Raw genomic sequence first — 20,099 nt, forward strand, 5'->3', positions numbered from 1 at the left:
ATTGAAGACCTGCGTTCTTCTGCGAAATTATTCTGTTGATATTATTAACTAAAACTCCAAGATGTTTGAAAGGTGAAGGTTAAAATTTTGCCTGTGAATTACCAAAATAATAAAAAAGCATAGATGACATCGTACATCTTGGCATCTTCTGATTCCTTTGATTGATAAAGATTAAAACTCATTATTTTATTTAATAATCGCACCTCTATAACTGAAATAACCTGTATTCTGACCTCTATTAATGGAACTCTCTGTAAATGAGACAGATATTTATTTATACCTGGATATCTGAGACACTGAGTAAGTGGAATACCTCTATGAGTGGGACAAAGTTGCAGGTCCCTACATGTCTCATTTAACCTGGTTCCACTGAAATAATTTATATATTTTTATCTATTTATATATATAGTTAGTCACTGAACTCCTCCTGAACGGATGAACCGATTTTGATTAATTTTTTGTGTGTGTTCAAGTGGATCCGATGATGGTATAGATTCACAATTTGGTCCACCTCAACTGCTCTTGAGGATTCCGCACCAAAAAAATAAATTTCATTAAATGGTGGAAGCGCATATAAATAATATATTTCATGATTATTACAACTCACTATGTACTATGTATTTTTAATAGTATTGAGATATTATTTAATATTAAAATGGCATTATTATTACAACTTTGATGTACTATATATTTTTAATAGTATTGAGGTATTATTAATTATTATTCAGGTATATTGTGAATATGTATTTACTAGAACTATATGCGAGCGCAGCGAGCTCCTTTGGGATGGAATCAAGATAATATTCTTTTCTATTACGGTAGGTACATTTTTGGAAGTCTCTTCTGAGATGGAAGTTAAAATATAAGAACACCGTTTTGATTTTGCTCCCATATCAAATAAAATAATAAGTATATTTACAAATAAAAAATAAATTGCTAATATAACAATTATTTATAATGGAATTATTATAAATGTGAACTAATCCGTTTTAATCGCCAAATTGGCTGTTCAACTTGTATGGGTTGTTGCATCGTATCTTCCAAAAAATCAATTCTTCCTTTATCATCTACCAAGACAATCGAATGAGTGCTTAAAAAAACAAAATTTTCATGAACTTTTGGTAAATTCTTAGCATATTTGTAAAAAAAAATTACATACCGAGTACCATAACCAGCTTCTGGAATATTTACAAAAATACAACTTAAATATTCTTTCCATTCTGGTGCTCGTCTCTCTAATTCTGGATCAGGTAAATGACGATCTTCCCATTTTAATAAATAAAATAATTCTTCGACTAATTTATCCTTATCACTTTTAGTATTATAAATATTGACAATGTCACGAAATCTTTCTTCACCAGCTAAGACTTTTTTTAATGGAGCATCTGGTAGACTATTCCCTAATCCTAAACATTTCGTGGTGTCTAATTCCAGGACACCTTTATCATCTACATTTGAATAATGGTACGTTTTCGCTAAATTATCACTGCAAATAAATAATTTTAATTTTATATATACGGATTGTGTTGGAAAATATTGCTAATAGGGAATCAATGTTAAAAATTATTTACTAAAATAATAACTTTAGACAATGCTTGGTAAAAATATAAAAATAGTGGGGGTTTACTCTGTAGTGTGTATGTTGTATGCATAGAATATTATACATAAATAACGCGAATGTCAACCCTAGTACCTCAGTTGGATAAGGCGTAACCAATTTCGTGGTATGCCTAGGGTAGCGGATTCGATTCCAGTCGTTGCAACAAAAATTAATATGTTGAAATGAGCTGGTGTGGTGCATGGTATATGCATGAAGGAGGTGCACTCAGCATCTGAAAATCATTGAGGAGCTAATAAATGAAATTATCAGCGGAAAAGGTGGTAAAACAGATATATGGTATCACAATGGGCTCTATATCCTAAGTGTGTCTCTCGTGGACAGCCTATATCCTAAGTGTATGCGATATGTCATAGTCATATATCATAATCATATGATGCAATATCATATGATACATAGTCAATGACCTATAGATTAGACAAGAACACATAAGAATTAAGTGGCAGTCTTCTCTCTCATTCATCATATCGCAAATTTTGGGCCCTGGCGTTCTCTATGATATTCTATGGTTGTATGTATTGGCCTGTGTGATTGCATAAAATAATTTTATTTATTTATTTAACATTGATTCCCTTTTAAAAATGTACAAATATTTAAAAATTAAATGAATATTTAGATATACGCTTTGAGAAGATTAACCCTGTATTCGGCTATGGCAGTGATTAACAAAAATTTTATTTGATATATTTTTGCTTTAGTAAGAGAAAAATAATAGTTTCTTTTGAGATTTCTCAGAAAAACTCATGGTAGAGGATATCTTTGCTAATGTGTTTTCGGATATACTTAACTAAAAAAGGCTTATTTTACGCTTTTATGTTACAACCATAAGCAAATTCTTTATTGACCAGTACATAGAGCGTATATCGAAATAATCGTTATTTCAGTTATTTTCTTACCCAATTTCAATTGCTATAAAATTAAACGCATTAAATTCGTGACTATTTTTTCGCAATTCATTTATATATTTCTGTCCCGTTTGATCACTATTAACATAATCTACAATAATGTTTCCTCGACCTCGACCTTTTAGTAATCTAGGTTCGCCTGTAATATTTAATAATACACCTACTCTTAAAAAACTTTGTTTATTTATTGGACGTGTTGATAATGCAAACCATGTGCCTCCTTCTCGCCCTTTTTCCAAATCACGACCTGGAATATTATATTAATGACATATGTTTATTTCAAATAAGTTGTTTGTGAAGACTAAGTAAGAAACAAGCAAGTGTTGTTTGTGAAGCCTGAGTTGTGATGTGGTCGCGTAACTCATAAAACAGTTAAGAAACCTTTTCACTTGCATAAAATAAAAATAAGGCAGACATTGTTATTGCAAGGGAAATTTGGGTCCTTACATTTTCCATATTGAGATACTGCTCTAAAAATAAGCCTCAAGGACATTTTCCCCGTGCCATAATTAAAAATTTTCGTTCTCTTCTTTTGTACCATATACTTTTATTTATAATTTAAGTTTAAAAGCTTCGAAACTCGAAACCCAAGTTAAAAACTAAATTTGAGAATTTTTTTAATAGCTAGAGGTGGTGATGCAACTTCGCAAAAAATTTCCCATGCCCCAAAATTCACCAGCAACCGCCAAATCAGCTCTTCCACTATCCTTTCTAACGAAATTTCTGAAGAGGATCAATTTTCATTTAAATTTGCGAGATATTTTTTTAAATTTAGGTAAATTAATTTCTGAACCACACTCGTTATACAGGGTGGACCATTTTAATCTATAAGGGCTAATAGCTCGTTTTGTAGTTAACCAATCAAAACTTCCTGTTTAATAGCACAAATTTTCATCGCCAGTTGGCGGGATTTATTTGATTTGAATTTGAATATTCCCTAAATAATGGTAAGTGCAATTACTGCTATCTGGTAGCCGAAATTGTAACTGCTGAATTCGGGTCTTCTTGTGATTTTAATAAGTACGAATTATTATCGCCAGTTGGCGAGTTGCAACTCCCAGTTATCAATAATTAATATATTTTTGTGCAAATTAATTTACATACCACCAATTATGTATTGATCTTCCACCCATTTATCCACTTCGGCAGCAGGTCTTTTGAATATTTCATCTCGATTGGTAGCAATTATTAATCGATATCCATCAACTGGTGGGTTGGGATTGGAATAAATAAATAAGATGCACATTGAAAATCTAAAATAAAATAAAAAATATACAAATATAAAACTTTGCAAATAATTAAAAAACAGAGTTTGTATTCGAAATAAAAGGATTTTATAATTATTTCTTTAAATAATTCGAATTGGAATAATCATAGTAACAAGCCATTTGTTAGATTGAATAATAAAACAAAAAATACTAAGTATTATCAACAAAAAATTTTATGTGAAATTGTCAATTTTTTGAAATTATTCTTTCGGAAAAAATCATCACAAAAAAAATGGAAATATTATATTAATATTCATTAATCATCATTAATTTTCCATTTTTTTGATATTGTTTTAGTGTAAAATTGTTTGTAAAAAACTAGACTAATAAAAATGGGAGAGAAAGCAGCACCACAACAGGTACCAACAGACCCTTTTCGTCATCCTCTTGCTCGATATTTAGGTAAACAAATTAATACCGATTTTTAGCTAAACCAAAATTTATTTTTAAAAAAACTTTGAATTAAAATTATAGCTTATGCCGATGAAATTGGAAATGCCGTTACGACATATGGGCCATGTGGGTTAACGAAATACATGAGATATTTTCCTACCATAACACATACATACATAATAATGGATACACTTTCAAAAGGGAAAAAAGCTTATAATTTAAAGGTATAGTATTAATTAAACATTAAAAATCCAATAATCTTTGAACAATTTTATAACAAAAAATTTAAGATCAAAATAACTTCATTCGGTGTTGCCACGAAACGAAGCCAGCTATCATTCAATCTTGAGAAATAATTCGAGCAGATGCTAGAGAGAGTTGATTTTGCAAAAATATAGGACCGCATTTTGTCAATTGATTCTTGTTCACAAAAGCTGATAGATTTATTATTCCAGACGTGCCAGAAACCATGGTGGTCCAATTTTTATAAATCCCTCTCCTTCCACAGAAACATTTCAAATGAAATATCATAAATTTAAACAAATTTAAATAATGAGATTATTAGGCAAACATGTTAGTTTTTAAGGATGCTCTCCTAATTTTCTAAGCATATAATACTCAAAACATTATTAGGCAAACATGTTAGTCTTTGGAGACGCTCTCCTAATACTCTTGATACATAATTACTATTTTTATATATGTTCTCCTAATATTAATTTAAGGACTTTAGACGTTTTCTCACCACTTTTCAACGAAATTTGTTGTTTGTTGTTTTTAGCCCCGAGTACAGGGTAGCCACGGATTACGGTAACTCCGGGAGCGGGAATCCGCACGGACCGAGCTAGTAAGTCAGTAATAGGTACTTGAAATCAGCCTGGCTAGTAATAGATGGGTCGAGCTTGTGGATTTTTATTTGGAGTAGGTAATGAAAACGATGCGGAGTTAGCAATAGAATGAATTTTAATTTCTTTGAGAATTTTGTACATGTTTTTCAGAATTAGAATTAATCTTAATTGGTCTAAGTGCCTCCCGACATAAATGAAAATTCTGGTTGCAAACTAGTTTACAACTGTTGTAAACCAGTTATTTATCATTAATTTACTATTTAAAATAACTACAGAAGCTGACTGGTTGCAACCTGAATTGTAGTCTTTTGAAGCTTAAATTGTAGTCTTTGGGGGGAGGCCTTTAATATATTTTTTCGTCATCAAATCTCTTAAATTTTTTAGATGTCCATTGGGTTTATTACATATATTTTTCAGTAACTTCTAGCAACTGACTTACAACCTAAATCTCGACCGAATTTCTAAGTTCTAAGATATTTCAAACAGCAATTAATTTTTATTTTTAAATTTTCATGAACTACCAACATTCAATCGAAATTATATAAATATTTTATTTGTTAGAATAATCCTCCAAAGGAAGAGAAAAAAGATGAAAAAGAAGACAATAAAGATGATAAAAAGAAAAAAGGGAAAGATGACAAGAAAAGCAAAGATAAGAAAAAGGGTGATGATAAAGGTGGCGAGCAAGATCAGGAAGACAAGCCACCTGAACCAACACCGCCTCCAATACTTGCAGCTTTAGATCGATATGGTTGGCACATGCTTGCGTCAGTCGTTATACCAAGATACACTTTAAGACAAGTGCATTGTGGTTTAGAAGTATTCGCAGATTTCTTAAGATTATGTAGACCAGTTCGAACTTACTTCACAACTGCATTAGCTTTAGCATCAATACCGCTCATTATTCGACCCATTGATGCAATAAGTGATCATATTATGGATATGTCCTATCGAACAGTTTTTGGTACTCCAAAATCTGAAGAAAATAAAGACGAGAAAAAAGACGAGGAAAAATGACTTTATGTATCGAACTCAGGCTACGGTTATGACCAAGCTTGTAGTTCGTCAAGACTCATTTGTTTTATTAAATATCTTCTCTCCCTATATTTTTAGCAAAATTTTTTCAAACAAAAATAGCAAAAAAAGAGAAATTTAACATAGAATTTTTTAAAAACTTTCTTGGTGCTCTTGTTTTTTAACAAAAAAAAAATTAGTTTTGTTGAGTGGAGTCACTAATTTTTCGACACATGCTTAATGATAAAAACAGAAATTGTGATAGTACAACCATAACATCCAAAAAAAAGAAAAACATTTCCATCTTTTGACCATCTGTGAACATCATCCTCTTGTACTGATTACTTTAAGAATATTGAAAAATAAAAATTATTTATTATATTAACCGTCGTTTCATTTTCCTAGCAAATGTTACTTGCAAGCACGAGGGCTTCATGTAGATATTTCAAATTTTAATTTTTCAATGAGCGTTTTTTATATTTTAACATTATTTAGCCGCTAAAGATAATTATACAGAGTGTACCATTTTAATCTGTTATGGCTAATAGCTTGTTTTGGAGATAATCATTCAAAAAATAACTCAAAAGTTGCAAAGTTTGATGGGGGCATCATATTCTGACATTGGAGATTGGAGATAGTTCTCATAAAAAACTAACATTTATTTTTTTTAAATTTTCGAGGAAATAATTAGATTTCGGAGGAAATTCGGCTTAAAAATATATCATTATTTCATTTAATCGAAAGAAAATACGCTGACTTTAGAAACATTTTTTATACAAAAGTTATCAAGGGCAATAAAGGTCATTGGTCTGTGTTAATAAACTTTTAAAGTACAGGTAAATTTTCAAGATCATATGACCTTAATGGTTTCAAATCAAAGTCACGAACACAGGCAAATGCCCTTTATTACCTTTGGCAACGTCTGGCGAAATAATTTTTCTGAAGAGTGATTTCTTTCGATTAAATGCAATAATGGTATATTTTTAAGTCGTCTGCGAACGTTAACGATTTTTTACCGCCAGCCTCTCGATTATAATAGTAGTTTTATTATGATACAAATAGCGTAAACTTATATAGAATAGACAAATAACAAGTTGAGTTTAATTAAGAAAGAATACAAGTAATAATTTCTTCTACTTCGTAGGTCCGACCAGGAAGATATTCAAAATAATCGTAACCACAGCATATCCCAAAAATTACTAGATTAACTAGAAAAAACAGTATTCTTTTGATTTGTCCAAGGTTTTAGAGAATTTTGATTATGAAACGAATAAAATTAAAATAAGGCCGAAGAACACGACCACTCATTTACAAATACAATGAAAATTAATATCAGTAACCCACGATATATTTATCATTGTTTCCATCTTAGCAACCATGAGTAAACAAGACATTCTGACAATTCCAGAAATTTTTTTATTTTATTAGTTTGGATATATAAAATTATGTGTGGAAATTAAAAAAAACAACAAAAATTTATTCAAAAACCTAACAAAAATTGAACAGTATGGTATGTATCAGAGAAAATATTCTTTTTTGCTTGTAAAATTGTAGCCCAGCGGAAATTTTAAACATAAAAATGCGCAATTCGTTGCAAAAAAACTAGATATGTTTTGTAAATAATTAACTGAAAAATAATATAAATTGATTTAAGACTTTCGTCGAATAGACCTTGGCAACAGCTTCTATCCTCGATGCCATTTTAGGTGGGTTAAAGTAGGTACAATTTCATCAACGAACATCCAATTTTATTCTTTATCCTAGAAATCTTTCAGAATAGCAACTTTTAATAAAGGGACATTTTAACCGCTCTTGTCAATGGCGAAAATTAAGACAACAAGGGTCAGATCTGCCAAATGATCATGCTCTGAACTTCTTGCCTTATATCCAAAAGGCAGGAGATATATACACATGAGCGTTTCCAGCTTTACACGAAAAGCTTAAATTTACGAATTACGCTACCTTTTGCTTTAAGAAATCTGAATGATTGAAGTCCACGATATTTAGAAAGTATTCTTTTCGGAACTTAAATCAGCACCCAGCTTTAAAAAATGAAAAAAATGTATTTGCTAAATTTTCTCAATTTCATCGAATATTACAGGCTAAGGGAAAAGGGAAAGATGACAAGAAGAAAGGAAAAGGCGAAGAAGAATCAAAAGAAGAAAAGCCAAAAGAATCAGAAAAAGCACCAGACTTTTTCCGTCATCCATATGTTCGATATTTAGGTAATCACACCCAAATAAACTTTAGATAATAATATCAAGTGTCTGAGATCACCCATTTATCCCTTCTAAAATTCAAAACATGTGGCGACATGTGAAATTTGAAATCTATTATTAGTAAATCGGCCATGGCGAGTCGATCAACAAACTTTTGTTGGAAACATATTTTCGAAAAACGAATGAGCCCTCTCATATTAGAAGGGTGGCTCATGCACTCGGTTTATCAATTATATAGATTAACAGCCTTTAACATTTTTTAAATACTTAAAAACAATTGTTAAAATAAAGTTTAACTTTTAGCCTATGCCCCTGAATTTGGAAATGCTTTAGCAACTTTTTCACCTTGTCATTTCGGTAAATTTTGGTGCTATTTTAACAAAATAACACAGACCTACATCTTATTGGATTCGCTTTCAAAAGGAAATGCTGCTTATTTACAGGTAAACAATACAATAACTTAATTTAAATTGCTAGCCTAGTTTATGCATTTTGCGTTTAGCTAGCCTAGTTTAAGTAAATCTCACATTACAGCGAATAAATGTGTCTGAGTTTTAATACAACGGGCTTGATACACAAAACGATCGTTCTTTTATACCAACACATATACTTTTACACTCTGTGTCACATAAAACGCACATTTTAGTGCGAATTTGTGACACAGACGAACATATACGCCAAGCTAAATTATTGTTATGCACATTTCTGCGGTCGCTGTAGAATCGATTATTTTTGCTGTGTCTATTGTCTGCACTGATCTCTATATAACTGGATTGAGGATCCCATGTATTGAAATTGGTCTGAATTTGAGATATATAGATATATACTAGCGCCACCAAATGAGTGGCTAGAAAAAAAATATACAGAGGTCTCTATATGACGATTATAATCGCGCATGATGGTTTGAATGGTTTTATTTAGTTCCCAGCCAATCATTCTGAGGCGCAGTATTACTCCATAAATTTTATTTTACGCCATATAGATCCCCCCCTATCCAGGTATATAGATATCAGTGATTGTCTGAGAGAATTGGGTAATAATGTACATATGTAATTGCCATAATGGTGTGCCAGCAAAACCACAAAAATAAAATAAACGCCGAGTTTAGTTATCTTAAGCTACAAGACACATCATTTAAATAATAGATTTTTTTTTTGTTTTACGTAGAATAAAGCAGACGAACAACAAGCCGAAAAGCCGCATCCAATAATGGTGGCTTTAGATCGATATGTTTGGCACATGTTTGCTTCCGTTATTCTACCACGATACTCACTTTATGGAATACGCCAAAGTTTAATAAAATTTTCCAATTTTGCAAGAATCTGTCAAGAACCCATTCGAACATATTTTGTAACAGCATTGGCATTAGCATCAATACCAGTAATTATAAAGCCAATTGATGAACTAACAGACCATATTATGGATAATTCATTTAGAAAGATATATGGGCTGGGTGACAAACCAGACGACAAAGATAAAAAGGACGAAGATAAAGATGATAAGGATAGCAAGAAGGATAAAAAGAAAAAATAAAATGTATACTGCAGAAGGCTACAACTGTTTTAATATCTCTATGCCATGTAAACAAAAAAAATTTGAAAAAAATTGAAATAACCTCAAATCAAAAAATTACAAATCAAAAATTTTTTAAAGCAGCATTGGTGATCACTTGTAATTTCATCGTAAAAGTATTACCCAATCCTAGAAACATTTAAATGTGATTGTAATTTTTTGTTTGTCCTTATTATTTAGAATAGAAAATGAAATATATTAAAACATATTTTTTTAAGTAGCAACTAGCAACTTAATCATGTTGCTATTTTCTGTGACTGAGTTTTTTTTGTCCTTCATACTACGATTTAACAATAAGATCAATTCATTTCATTTTGAAAATACTTGTAACAATTGATAAATTGGAAAAATTTGTTTTAACTTTTTAATTTTGAAATTTTATGGAATACCCGAGCTTTTAATAAATTAATTTTTATGCAATATGTTTAATCACTTTAACTATTTAATATTTCTGATTATGGAAACCACTGTTATCATGTGAAAATTTAAGAAAAAATCTTACTTATTGGTTCAAAATCTGGCCGTAGTTAATAGACTATATCAGATAATTCAGCGAAAAAAAATAAACTATTTTTTACAGTCTGCCAATGATAGAGGGGGCATACTTACAGCTACAAGCATTAGACAAATGTTTAAATAACATGCATAACGCATTAAAGCATATACATAGTTAATAACTTTTGTTTGCAAAGAAAACAGAACAACTTTGTACAGTCTGCCATTAGTTTGAATAAATTACAAAACTGTTCAATACTCAAATTAGCAGACTGTTTTCTCATGTACAAACTATTAATGGCAGACTAAAAAATGCTTTATGCATGATATTTTATACATTTTTCTGTTTGAGGCTGTAAATATGTCTCCTATCATTGGCAGACCGTAAAAATGGTTTTTTTTTCGGTCACTATCTGACAGTCAACATAATAGCACACTTTTACTTACTTAATAGCTTTTAGGATCCTTAAAAAGACACAAAGTGGAGCTTCTTGTATTAGACTTCTCAAATATAGCAAAAAATGATACAAGATCTGCACAAAAGCAAAATAGGGGCACAATAAAAAATTTTTTTACCTTTGCCCACCATTAGGCCTTTTCCCCATCCGCTACTTGTATGTATTTTAAAATTTGACTATTAATTAACAGTCAAATCAAACAAGAGCTGCGATTTCTTGATAAATTCACTAATTTTAGCATTCTCGTAGATATTCATGAAAACATTGGTTAAATTGAAATCTGCCATCATTAAGTTCAAAACTAACTCCTAATAGGTACATATATTTTTATACCATGTATATATGAAATATACATAGTATTATAAGTTTAGTCCCAAGTTTGTAACGCCTAAAAATATTGATGCTACAAAAAAAAAATTGGTATAGGTGTTCATAAAATCACCTAATTAATCCATTTCCGGTTGTCCGTCCGTCCGTCCGGCCGTCCGTCCGGCCGTCCGTCCGTCCGTCTGTGGTCACGATTACTCAAAAACGAATAGAGATATCAAGCTGAAATTTTTACAGCGTGCTTAGGACGTAAAAAGTGAGGTCAAGTTCGTAAATTAGCAACATGGGTCAATTGGGTCATGGGTCCGTAGTACCCATCTTGTAAACCGTTAGAGATAGAATAAAAGTTTAAATGTAAAAAATGTTCCTTACAAAAAAATAAACAACTTTTGTTTGAAACATTTTTTTGTTAACATCACTGTTTACCCACGAGGGCGTTTATTAGGTACAAATTTTATAGTATGTATTAATATCAAAGTGAGTATCTTTTGTTATTTACGTGACGTCAAAAAAACAAACGAGTGCGCATCAACACTTGCGCATTATATGAGAATATCAGTTAAATATGTCAGATATGTATGTATGTGAAATGTGACAGAGTTATCAACACTGCCTATACATGGTATTTCAACAATTAACTCAGTCAATTGTTTGTTTTCACTTGTTCAGATTAAAAATTATACACTACGCATATTTATAAACCTCTAAACAAGCAAACAAGTATATGAACTAAATAACTAGACTTCATTCATTCATTGTATGCATTAACTATGTCAATAATTCGTTTTAATTGATCTAATTTAAAGCGTGATGATGATTTTCCCAGTACCTATTACAATGTTGTTATTCATTATCGCTCTACTTCTAATTTTTTAGACCTTAACTTGCTCACTCATGTGAATAGGGGATATATAAAATGGGTAACGTACATTCGTTGAACATCCGACATGGGAAGATTGCTTCTGTATTATGTGAATTCAGAAAACATGTCTAATATAAACTGTATTTGCAGAGCACTTCCGGCAGAAGTTAGGATTTCTGATTGGCGCTTCATAAAAAACATATCGCCAGCAAATAATGCTAATACCTTATTGGGTAATATAACTAGATCGCCTAGCCATGATCAAAAATATTGCTATCGACTAGGATCAATTGCTCCTTGTAAACACTTGGCTTAAAAAACATTCATTTTTAGAAAAAAATTCTACGCATGAAACAGTGAAATCTTTTCGGCACAGAATGTTAAAAATTCAACAAGTTTATTTTCTTATATGTACAAAATTTTAATATCTAAAAATAAGGTAAATTCTGCTTTTGTAATTTAAAAGTTTGTTGTATATCACAAAATGGGATAATTTCTTAGAAAGAACATTTGACATCGAATGAGATAATTTCTTAGAAAGAACATTTGACATCGAATGGGATAATTTCTTAGAAAGAACATTTAACATCGAAGATGACCTTTGGGCTCTCATAGGTTAAAGATATCCAAGTGAATTCTGATAAACTGCCTAATAACAAACAAATAAAACAAAATTCACATTAATTTTTTTTTTGTAAATACACACCTTAACAACAAAAATTAATAGTCCATTTGACAATTCTAAAATTAGTTTTGTTCACCAAATCAATTTTTTAAATCAAAAATTATATTTTTTTCAAAATTATGTGTATTTCCTAAGAAATTAGTTGTTCATTCATCTTACCTTTTGTTTCAAAATTCAAACAAAATTAAACAAGAATTAAATTCAAAAAAATGCACATTATGTTATAGTTAACAAGAAGAAATTAATTTTTGATTTTAAAATTTTCAAGTATTCAATAATTTTTCAAATATTTTTGTTTACACAAAGGTAAAAAATAAATTATGATAAAAACAAAATTTGAACATAAATTAAAACAAATTTAAAATTTTTAAAGTGTGTAAAAGAGAACACGAAATATGGGCGACAAATCAAAAGGAGGCGGTGATGCTGGTGGTGGAGGGGCGAAGGCTAACGATGTATTTAGAGACCCGTTTATTCGATATTTAGGTATTAGAATTATTATAGAATCTATTTTTAATAAAATGTTTATATTTATAACATCAGGGATTTCCAAACACTTGTAAATACATTAGTATATCTTTCAAGCAAACGCATCGTAGTGCAAGCTTTAAGATCGCTTTTCAATAGTTACGGAAAAATATCGTACGATATTTTATCGCATTTGGTGTTTACAAACATACGATGCTGTGTGCTCAGTGTCCTTCTGAAGCTATTAGATAGGTAAACCCTTAAGTAAAGCGTCTTTTTTCAGCTAATAAAAAGTAATACAAAATACAGAACTACTTTTTCCAAAAGGAATGAGAATAACTTATGTAATTTGAGTTGGTGATTAAAATGGAAAGTATAACAATAAGTAGACAAACAAATGGTGTCCAGAAATGTTTAAAAATTGATGGTATTTTATGTCAAGAACTAAATGTAAAATTTTTAAGTTCTTCATTCCATCAAAAGAATTTGTTCATGTAATTTTTTTGCGTCACGTAACTTACGAATTTGTATCTAATCGTACGATATTTTTCTATGCATTTGCAACAGTTGAAAAATCCATATTTTATTATTATTATTATCAAACTGCCGCAAAACACCCGTTGTTTGTCCGTTTAGTGGGAAACCGGCATAAGACACTGTGATCTCGAAACAATTGTCGCAAGCAAATAATTTTTACAAACAATTCAAAAATGGTTTCGGGGATGCGCACTAGTATACGCAGTAAACGCAATCGCTTTCAGATGCCAGGCGTACTTCATCTCCAGCTAATTTCTATAAATATCCAAATTCCAGCGATCTTGAAAACAATTTTTTTGTGACTTGACCTTCTCTCTAATACTCCAATAATTTCATCGTCCGTTGGCGTCCAGGCTTAATATATTTTATAATTTAATTAATTAAGAGGGGTAAGTTGGAATACATAAGCTTGAGGCTTAAGGCATAATATACACTTTTTTGCAAAAATAGGCTAGTGGATAATCGAAAGTGGCAGATAAACAAAAAGTCGTACAGAGAAAGAGTGGAAGAACCTTAGGGATGGAGTTAAGGCACCTCTAAAAACCCACTTCAGGAGCAAAATAGATTTCCGAGAACTTGAAAGTTTTTAATGTTCCTTGTCAAGCAGATATTACTTTTAGCATACTCCAGGAGGATTTTGAACCCATTACCCGAGCTCCCGTCACTACTCATCTGTACACCTATTAAATTTTTTATTTTTAACATCAGACCAGTCAATAGTGTGATAATAAATGACGACTGAAAAACTATAAGGTTGACTAAAATTTTTAACAAATGTTTGAATTTTTTAGCATACGTTGGTGAAATTGGCAGATCTTTAAGTACATTTTCATGCCCTGTTAGCAAAAATTTATCGTTTTTTACGGGCCTTACATCAACTTACATTTTAGCCGATACCGTTCGTACAGGCTACATGGCATTCAAGGTAAAATAAATTTTAAGTTTTCTGAAAATCAGATTTTCGATATAATTTATAACTTTTTGATACTGCAACGTTCCGAGGAATGCTTAAAAATACTATAATCGAAAATCACACTTCAAATAAAGCAGTTCATAAGTTTTTTAAACACCTTTTGCTTCATATAGGGCATAGAGCATAGATAGGCTAATACTTCTAAACGAAAACTTAAAATCGGAAACTTCAGTACCGCTATTGAAAAATTAGTTTGCAATGATCACCGTCTATGTCCAGCCACTAACGATACTAAAAACGAATTCGCTACGTTTCTCACAAAGTAGAATCGCATTGCACATATATAATATTGATTATGGACTATGGGATTATACGATTATTAACACGATTCCGCAGAAAAATTACGATAGACTCCAAATATTGTGTCCCAGATTCCTATTCATTCTTTTTATATACATATTGGATTTAAAATGGATTCAAATTCTTAGAATTTTATCCTCTTATCATTTTGTTCTTCTACTAATTGTTTCGGGTCGCAATGGGTAATCATTTTCCCAAAAGTGGACAAGGCTTCGAAACAGTAATTTCCACATGAAATTATTTATACATTTGTCTTGGTTTACGCCACTATAGTTATTACGCATCATTTCATAATATTAAGAATCTCACATGAAACTTATAAATTAAAATACGTTTCATGATTGAAAGTTAGTGATACATAATCACTGATTAAAGTAGATACCTGTCTAAAATTCCAAAACTCGATTACTAATTTTGAAACTTTTGAAAATTAGGACAATCAGGGTGCTGGAAAAGAAGATAAAAAAGACGATAAAAAGGAAGACAAAGATGATAAAGATGACAAGAAAAAGAAAGGAAAAGATCAAAAGAAAGGGAAAGACGACAAAAAAGATGAAAAGGAAGAAAAACCACCACCGCCTCCCGGTCCAAAACCCATCGCTGCAGCATTTGATCGATATACATGGCATATGCTAGCTTCATTATTAATACCATCATATACTTTAGGGGGTGTACGCAATGGAGTCGATCGTTTTATGTGTTTCTTAAAAGTACCCAGGCCGTTAAGAACATATGCTGTAGCTTTCAGTGCACTTACATTAATTCCTCTAATTATCAGACCCATTGACATGTTGTCTGATCATATATTAGACGTCTCTCTTAGGAAAATATATAGCCCACCACCACCTCCTTCTCCACCTCCAAAGGAAGAAGAAGATGACAAAAAGGATAAAAAGAAGAAGAAATAAACAGTAATTATATAGATTAGGGTCCCTTCTTTTCGTGATTCTCCTTGGCTTCTTGTTATGGAGGACATCATTTTGAGTAAAAGAAATGTGCATGAGATACACTGGACTCGGGCTCTTTTAGGTGGTTACATTACGAATACCGATATTTAAGGCAATAAATAAAAAAATTAAACATCAAAAAATATTTGTAAAATACCTACACCTAATTACCATCGTCTATATTGTCTTTAAACTAAAAGAATCCGATCCCTAATGTATGCATTTGATTTGCTCGAGGTGATGCCCATCATAGTTTCTTCAAAATTTTAAGTAAAATCCAGAAGACTCCAATCTGTATAATCAAACAACCAATTCAAACATTACAGATACTTAAGTGCATTCAACAAAAAAAACGCCAAAACAAAACGTTCCAGTTCTCAACAAAATACTTGAAAAATATTAGTGAAGTCGTTCATATTTTTCATATCAATTATTTTTAGACATGATCAAAATTTCAACAACAAAAAGTGATTAGTTTTTACATGGTGATGACTTTTAGAAAAATATATACATTTCAGCATAAGAATAACAAAAATTAATATTTTGTGATCATTCATGTGTCTGTCGAATAACATTTCATATTATTAGAATTGGAATTAGAAAGAAGAAACATTTATTGTAAAAACTTTTTTTCTATCAATTTCAATAAGGAAATATTATTTGATAAAACACTGTAACTCTACTTCTAACCAAACAAATAAAACATTCCTTTCTTTAGTTTACACATTTTAGTTGTTTTTGATTCTTTATTTTTCTAGTTTATATTTTATATGTCTATGATATCTACTAATGACTGATAAATACAATATCCTGTGAGAGAGAAACCATCTATTTGAAAATCAATGAATTAATTAATTTACATAAGAGATATCTTGTGATTATATTTTTAATAAAAAATAAAAAAAATATTGAGATCAAAGTAGTTTTTAAAACAAATTTTTAACTACGTACATTTATTTGACGTTTCTATCAATAAAATATGTGATGAAACTTTTTTAATAATTTACATTTTACACATTTATAAAGGTATATTTGATTCTTGATATCGTTATTATTCTTATTTCTTTTATTAAAAGCAATTTCACAGCCATCTATGAGGTAGATGTGTAGTTAATGAGTAGTTATTTGAAATTTTAGAATTTAAATTTTATATCAATAATGACCAAGGAGGATTCTATAATGACGAATAAAGAGAAAGTACAACACGAATATGACATTTATAAAGATTCACCAGTCAGGTTATTAGGTATAATGAACAAAAACGTAAATAGATTTCATTTTAATTTAAATTATTTGTAATTTTTAGGATACGCAAATGAAGTTGGTGAAGCTTTTCGAAATCAATTCGGAAGTGGTTTGTGGATTAAAGCTACGTATGGAATTGCTGTCGCGTATGTGATAGCCGATGCATTGGACAAAACAGTTAAAACTTATCGAGTAATTATTTTTTACTTGCGTTCATTAACAAACCCTGAACTAAGTTTAGATTTATACAGTAAAATTGGAAAAATAGAACGTAATTTCAATAACAAACTTCTTTTAAATTTTACTGTATGATAGGACTGATTCAGAGCTTAAATGTAGGCATGCCAGGATACAATATAAATACAAACAAAGACCTTAAACTTAGAACTTGGAGAAATAAAATGTTTGAAAATTTCACTCGGTTCTTCTAAATATTCTACATTACTGTACTATCCAATAGAAAACCTTTACTATGAATAGAGACACTGCAATCAATGCCAGAAGGTCTATAATCACCATGGGACCTATAATCTAGTAAACAATTTTTACTAACTACTCGAGATAGATTCAATATGTATGCTATCTAAGTTCGGACTCTGAGTGGAAACTAAACTTTCTCGGTTAGCGGTAAAGTTTGTAAGTGAGAATTGATGAAACTTCTTGCTTTCATATTTTAAAGAAACCCAAAATCTGATAATAATAGTTTGAAATATTTTTCTGAAATAAGACTTAGTGCAGGTTTCTTTCCGAGTATATTGAAATAGTTAGTTTCAAAATACCTAACTACATAATAAATTTTTCGGAAATTAATTTTATCTTTGACCTGTTTTGTTTAAAATTAAACTAATCTAAAATAGCGTGATATAGTTTTTTTTATTACAAAAAATGTTTTATTTTTAATATTATCTGCATGGCTTTTATTAATGAAATATAGTAATTAATAAAATCTCGCAGACAATTTTTTTATACATATTAATATTTCGAAGAAAAGTCATTGAGGTCTATAGATATACAAAATCTAGACTTTTCAGATTTTTGTTACATTTCAAAAGATATTCAAGGGAAATGTAATTACATCAACTAACATTTTACAGAACTTGAAAAGTATAAATAAATAATCGAAACGTCGGAAATCAAATCATTTTTAATACTTTTTAAACCAATTCTCTCATGAACTTTTATATTTTACTTTCTGTTTTAGCGAAAGCATGACATAGGACAAACAGCACTAGTTGGTACCGATACATTAATATGGCAGTTATTGGCATCTGTAGCAATTCCTGGATACACTATAAATCGTTTATGTGCGGTCACCAATAAACTTATAAAGAAACGTACAAAATTACCGAGTAAAACTCGCAGTGCAATAGTCAGTTTTGTAGGATTAGCAGCAATACCCATCATATTAAAACCAATCGATCATCTAAGTGATAAAATATTAGATATAACACTTCGAAAGATTACTGATTCAAAAGAATAATTCCAATTCATTCCAGTTTTAGTCAATATTAGGTCAATTTAGTAAACTGATTTTTTTTAAAAGTAGATCTCATATTAGTACAAAAAATCATTTTAGAGCAGCAGTAGGAATTTTTATCCTGCTTTTAAAATGTTATTCCTTTTTTTTTTAAGAAAAAAATTGTTTTTACTAGCTTTTACTGTCTTTAATTTTATGTCAAGAAAACAGAAATAACTATAACCCCACTTATAATATTATTTTTTTAATAATGATATTTGAAATTTTAAAGATCTGCCATTTTAAGAAGACTGCTACCAAAAATAATAAATAAAATTCTTACTTTTTTTGGTGATGTTAATTGTTGAAACACTGATAATTAAATTTTTGTAAACACTGAAATTTTTAAGACAATGTTAATAAATTTATCAAATTTGTTGGTATTTTTTTTACTAGATAAAACCTATATCTCAATTTTTTTCAAAAAAATGTATACCTCCAAGCAATGAGATAGTCTTGTGTAAATATTACAATTGGAAAATTTTAATTAATGTTAAAAACATGCATTCAGGTCGATTTGAGAATCTCTCATTTGGTCAAAAACCTTTGGACGTATTATAACTAGAATATATTTTTATACATTTTTGTATCTAAAGTATTTCAAATATAAAATTATCTTATTGTATTATGTATTAAATATTTGACAATTTTTTCTTATGCACAAGTTACATCAGCATGTCAAACGTGATTTAACATGCAAAGTGCAATTCACCGATAGGTGCAAGAGTACTTGAAATAATGAGAATTAAACTAACAAAAATGTAATATTAAACAAAATAATTAATTAATGGTATGCAATTTCATTCATTCAACCATTTCAACACAGCAACTGATGAAATAAAAATGTCTTTTAAAATAAACATTCTAAGCAGTATGCAAATTGTGTGACCACAATTTAACGGACACGCTGATAAAAAGAAGAAAAAAATGTTATAAATTGTGGTTAATTATATCATGAAATCGATTCTCTCAAGTAAATAGTAAAAACTAAAGCGTTGTATTTTCGAAGAAATGCGATAATCTAGTAATTATTGTGAACAAATGTATCCAAAAAAAAGTATCACGATAGGCAGCCAGCAATACGCTTGTGTATTTCCACCTAAAATTGTATTATTTTGAATTCCAAACTAGTATACTAGCCAGTATATAGAAGAGAGTAGGTGATTCCTGTTTTCGCGATTCACCCCCTTTTACGATCTTTATAATAAGTGAAATTCCTCTCGGCATCGCAGTAGTAAAAAATTAACGAAAATGACAACCACCATCTCATTTACATACCTCAAAATGATTATTGAAACGACTCTTCTATGCAGTTCAATTCAAAAATATATTCGCACCTATTTATATCAAGTTCACCATAAAACTTGAAAAATTATTTATGTACAGACAACCGATTCAAAATTAAGTAAAAAAAGCTTTCGGTTAAATTGAAAAATCGAAACTTTCTACTCA

At 30.1% G+C, this 20,099-nt stretch overlaps 5 protein-coding genes across 8 annotated transcripts; 4 read left to right on the forward strand and 1 right to left on the reverse strand.

Annotated features, from left to right (window-relative positions):
* Positions 1-856: 856 nt before the first annotated feature.
* On the reverse strand, positions 857-18,983 carry LOC123300105 (transport and Golgi organization protein 2). 2 transcript variants are annotated; one of them, XM_044882579.1, is made up of 5 exons: positions 18,931-18,983; positions 3,628-3,776; positions 2,515-2,770; positions 1,160-1,486; positions 857-1,090 (listed from the first exon to the last, which is right to left on the reverse strand). In XM_044882579.1, the coding sequence occupies exons 2-5, from the start codon at positions 3,767-3,769 to the stop codon at positions 967-969; spliced, it is 849 nt and encodes a 282-aa protein (XP_044738514.1). In that variant the 5' UTR covers positions 3,770-3,776; positions 18,931-18,983; the 3' UTR covers positions 857-966. The 2 variants fall into 2 exon arrangements, with proteins under 2 accessions (XP_044738514.1, XP_044738515.1); XM_044882580.1 differs by lacking the exon at positions 18,931-18,983 and adding an exon at positions 12,821-12,879.
* On the forward strand, positions 3,986-6,146 carry LOC123300107 (mitochondrial fission process protein 1-like). Its single transcript, XM_044882583.1, has 3 exons — positions 3,986-4,193; positions 4,266-4,408; positions 5,591-6,146. The coding sequence occupies exons 1-3, from the start codon at positions 4,124-4,126 to the stop codon at positions 6,044-6,046; spliced, it is 669 nt and encodes a 222-aa protein (XP_044738518.1). The 5' UTR covers positions 3,986-4,123; the 3' UTR covers positions 6,047-6,146.
* Positions 7,427-10,015, forward strand: LOC123300108 (mitochondrial fission process protein 1-like). The gene is made up of 4 exons (XM_044882584.1): positions 7,427-7,553; positions 8,145-8,268; positions 8,566-8,705; positions 9,430-10,015. The coding sequence occupies exons 1-4, from the start codon at positions 7,551-7,553 to the stop codon at positions 9,793-9,795; spliced, it is 633 nt and encodes a 210-aa protein (XP_044738519.1). The 5' UTR covers positions 7,427-7,550; the 3' UTR covers positions 9,796-10,015.
* On the forward strand, positions 12,315-16,400 carry LOC123300106 (mitochondrial fission process protein 1-like). Of its 2 annotated transcripts, none has more exons than XM_044882581.1 (5): positions 12,315-12,415; positions 13,035-13,147; positions 14,458-14,591; positions 15,374-15,850; positions 16,213-16,400. In XM_044882581.1, the coding sequence occupies exons 2-4, from the start codon at positions 13,057-13,059 to the stop codon at positions 15,845-15,847; spliced, it is 699 nt and encodes a 232-aa protein (XP_044738516.1). In that variant the 5' UTR covers positions 12,315-12,415; positions 13,035-13,056; the 3' UTR covers positions 15,848-15,850; positions 16,213-16,400. The 2 variants fall into 2 exon arrangements, with proteins under 2 accessions (XP_044738516.1, XP_044738517.1); XM_044882582.1 differs by lacking the exon at positions 12,315-12,415 and adding an exon at positions 12,905-12,967.
* LOC123300109 (mitochondrial fission process protein 1-like) lies at positions 16,778-18,872 on the forward strand. 2 transcript variants are annotated; one of them, XM_044882585.1, is made up of 4 exons: positions 16,778-16,912; positions 17,024-17,132; positions 17,193-17,323; positions 18,333-18,872. In XM_044882585.1, exons 2-4 carry the CDS (start codon positions 17,045-17,047, stop codon positions 18,609-18,611), a joined length of 498 nt encoding a protein of 165 aa, XP_044738520.1. In that variant the 5' UTR covers positions 16,778-16,912; positions 17,024-17,044; the 3' UTR covers positions 18,612-18,872. The 2 variants fall into 2 exon arrangements, with proteins under 2 accessions (XP_044738520.1, XP_044738521.1); XM_044882586.1 differs by lacking the exon at positions 16,778-16,912 and having other exon boundaries at positions 16,978-17,132.
* Positions 18,984-20,099: the final 1,116 nt, after the last annotated feature.

Source organism: Chrysoperla carnea, chromosome 5 (assembly GCF_905475395.1).
Source record: "Chrysoperla carnea chromosome 5, inChrCarn1.1, whole genome shotgun sequence".
Taxonomy (NCBI): Eukaryota; Metazoa; Arthropoda; class Insecta; order Neuroptera; family Chrysopidae; genus Chrysoperla; species Chrysoperla carnea.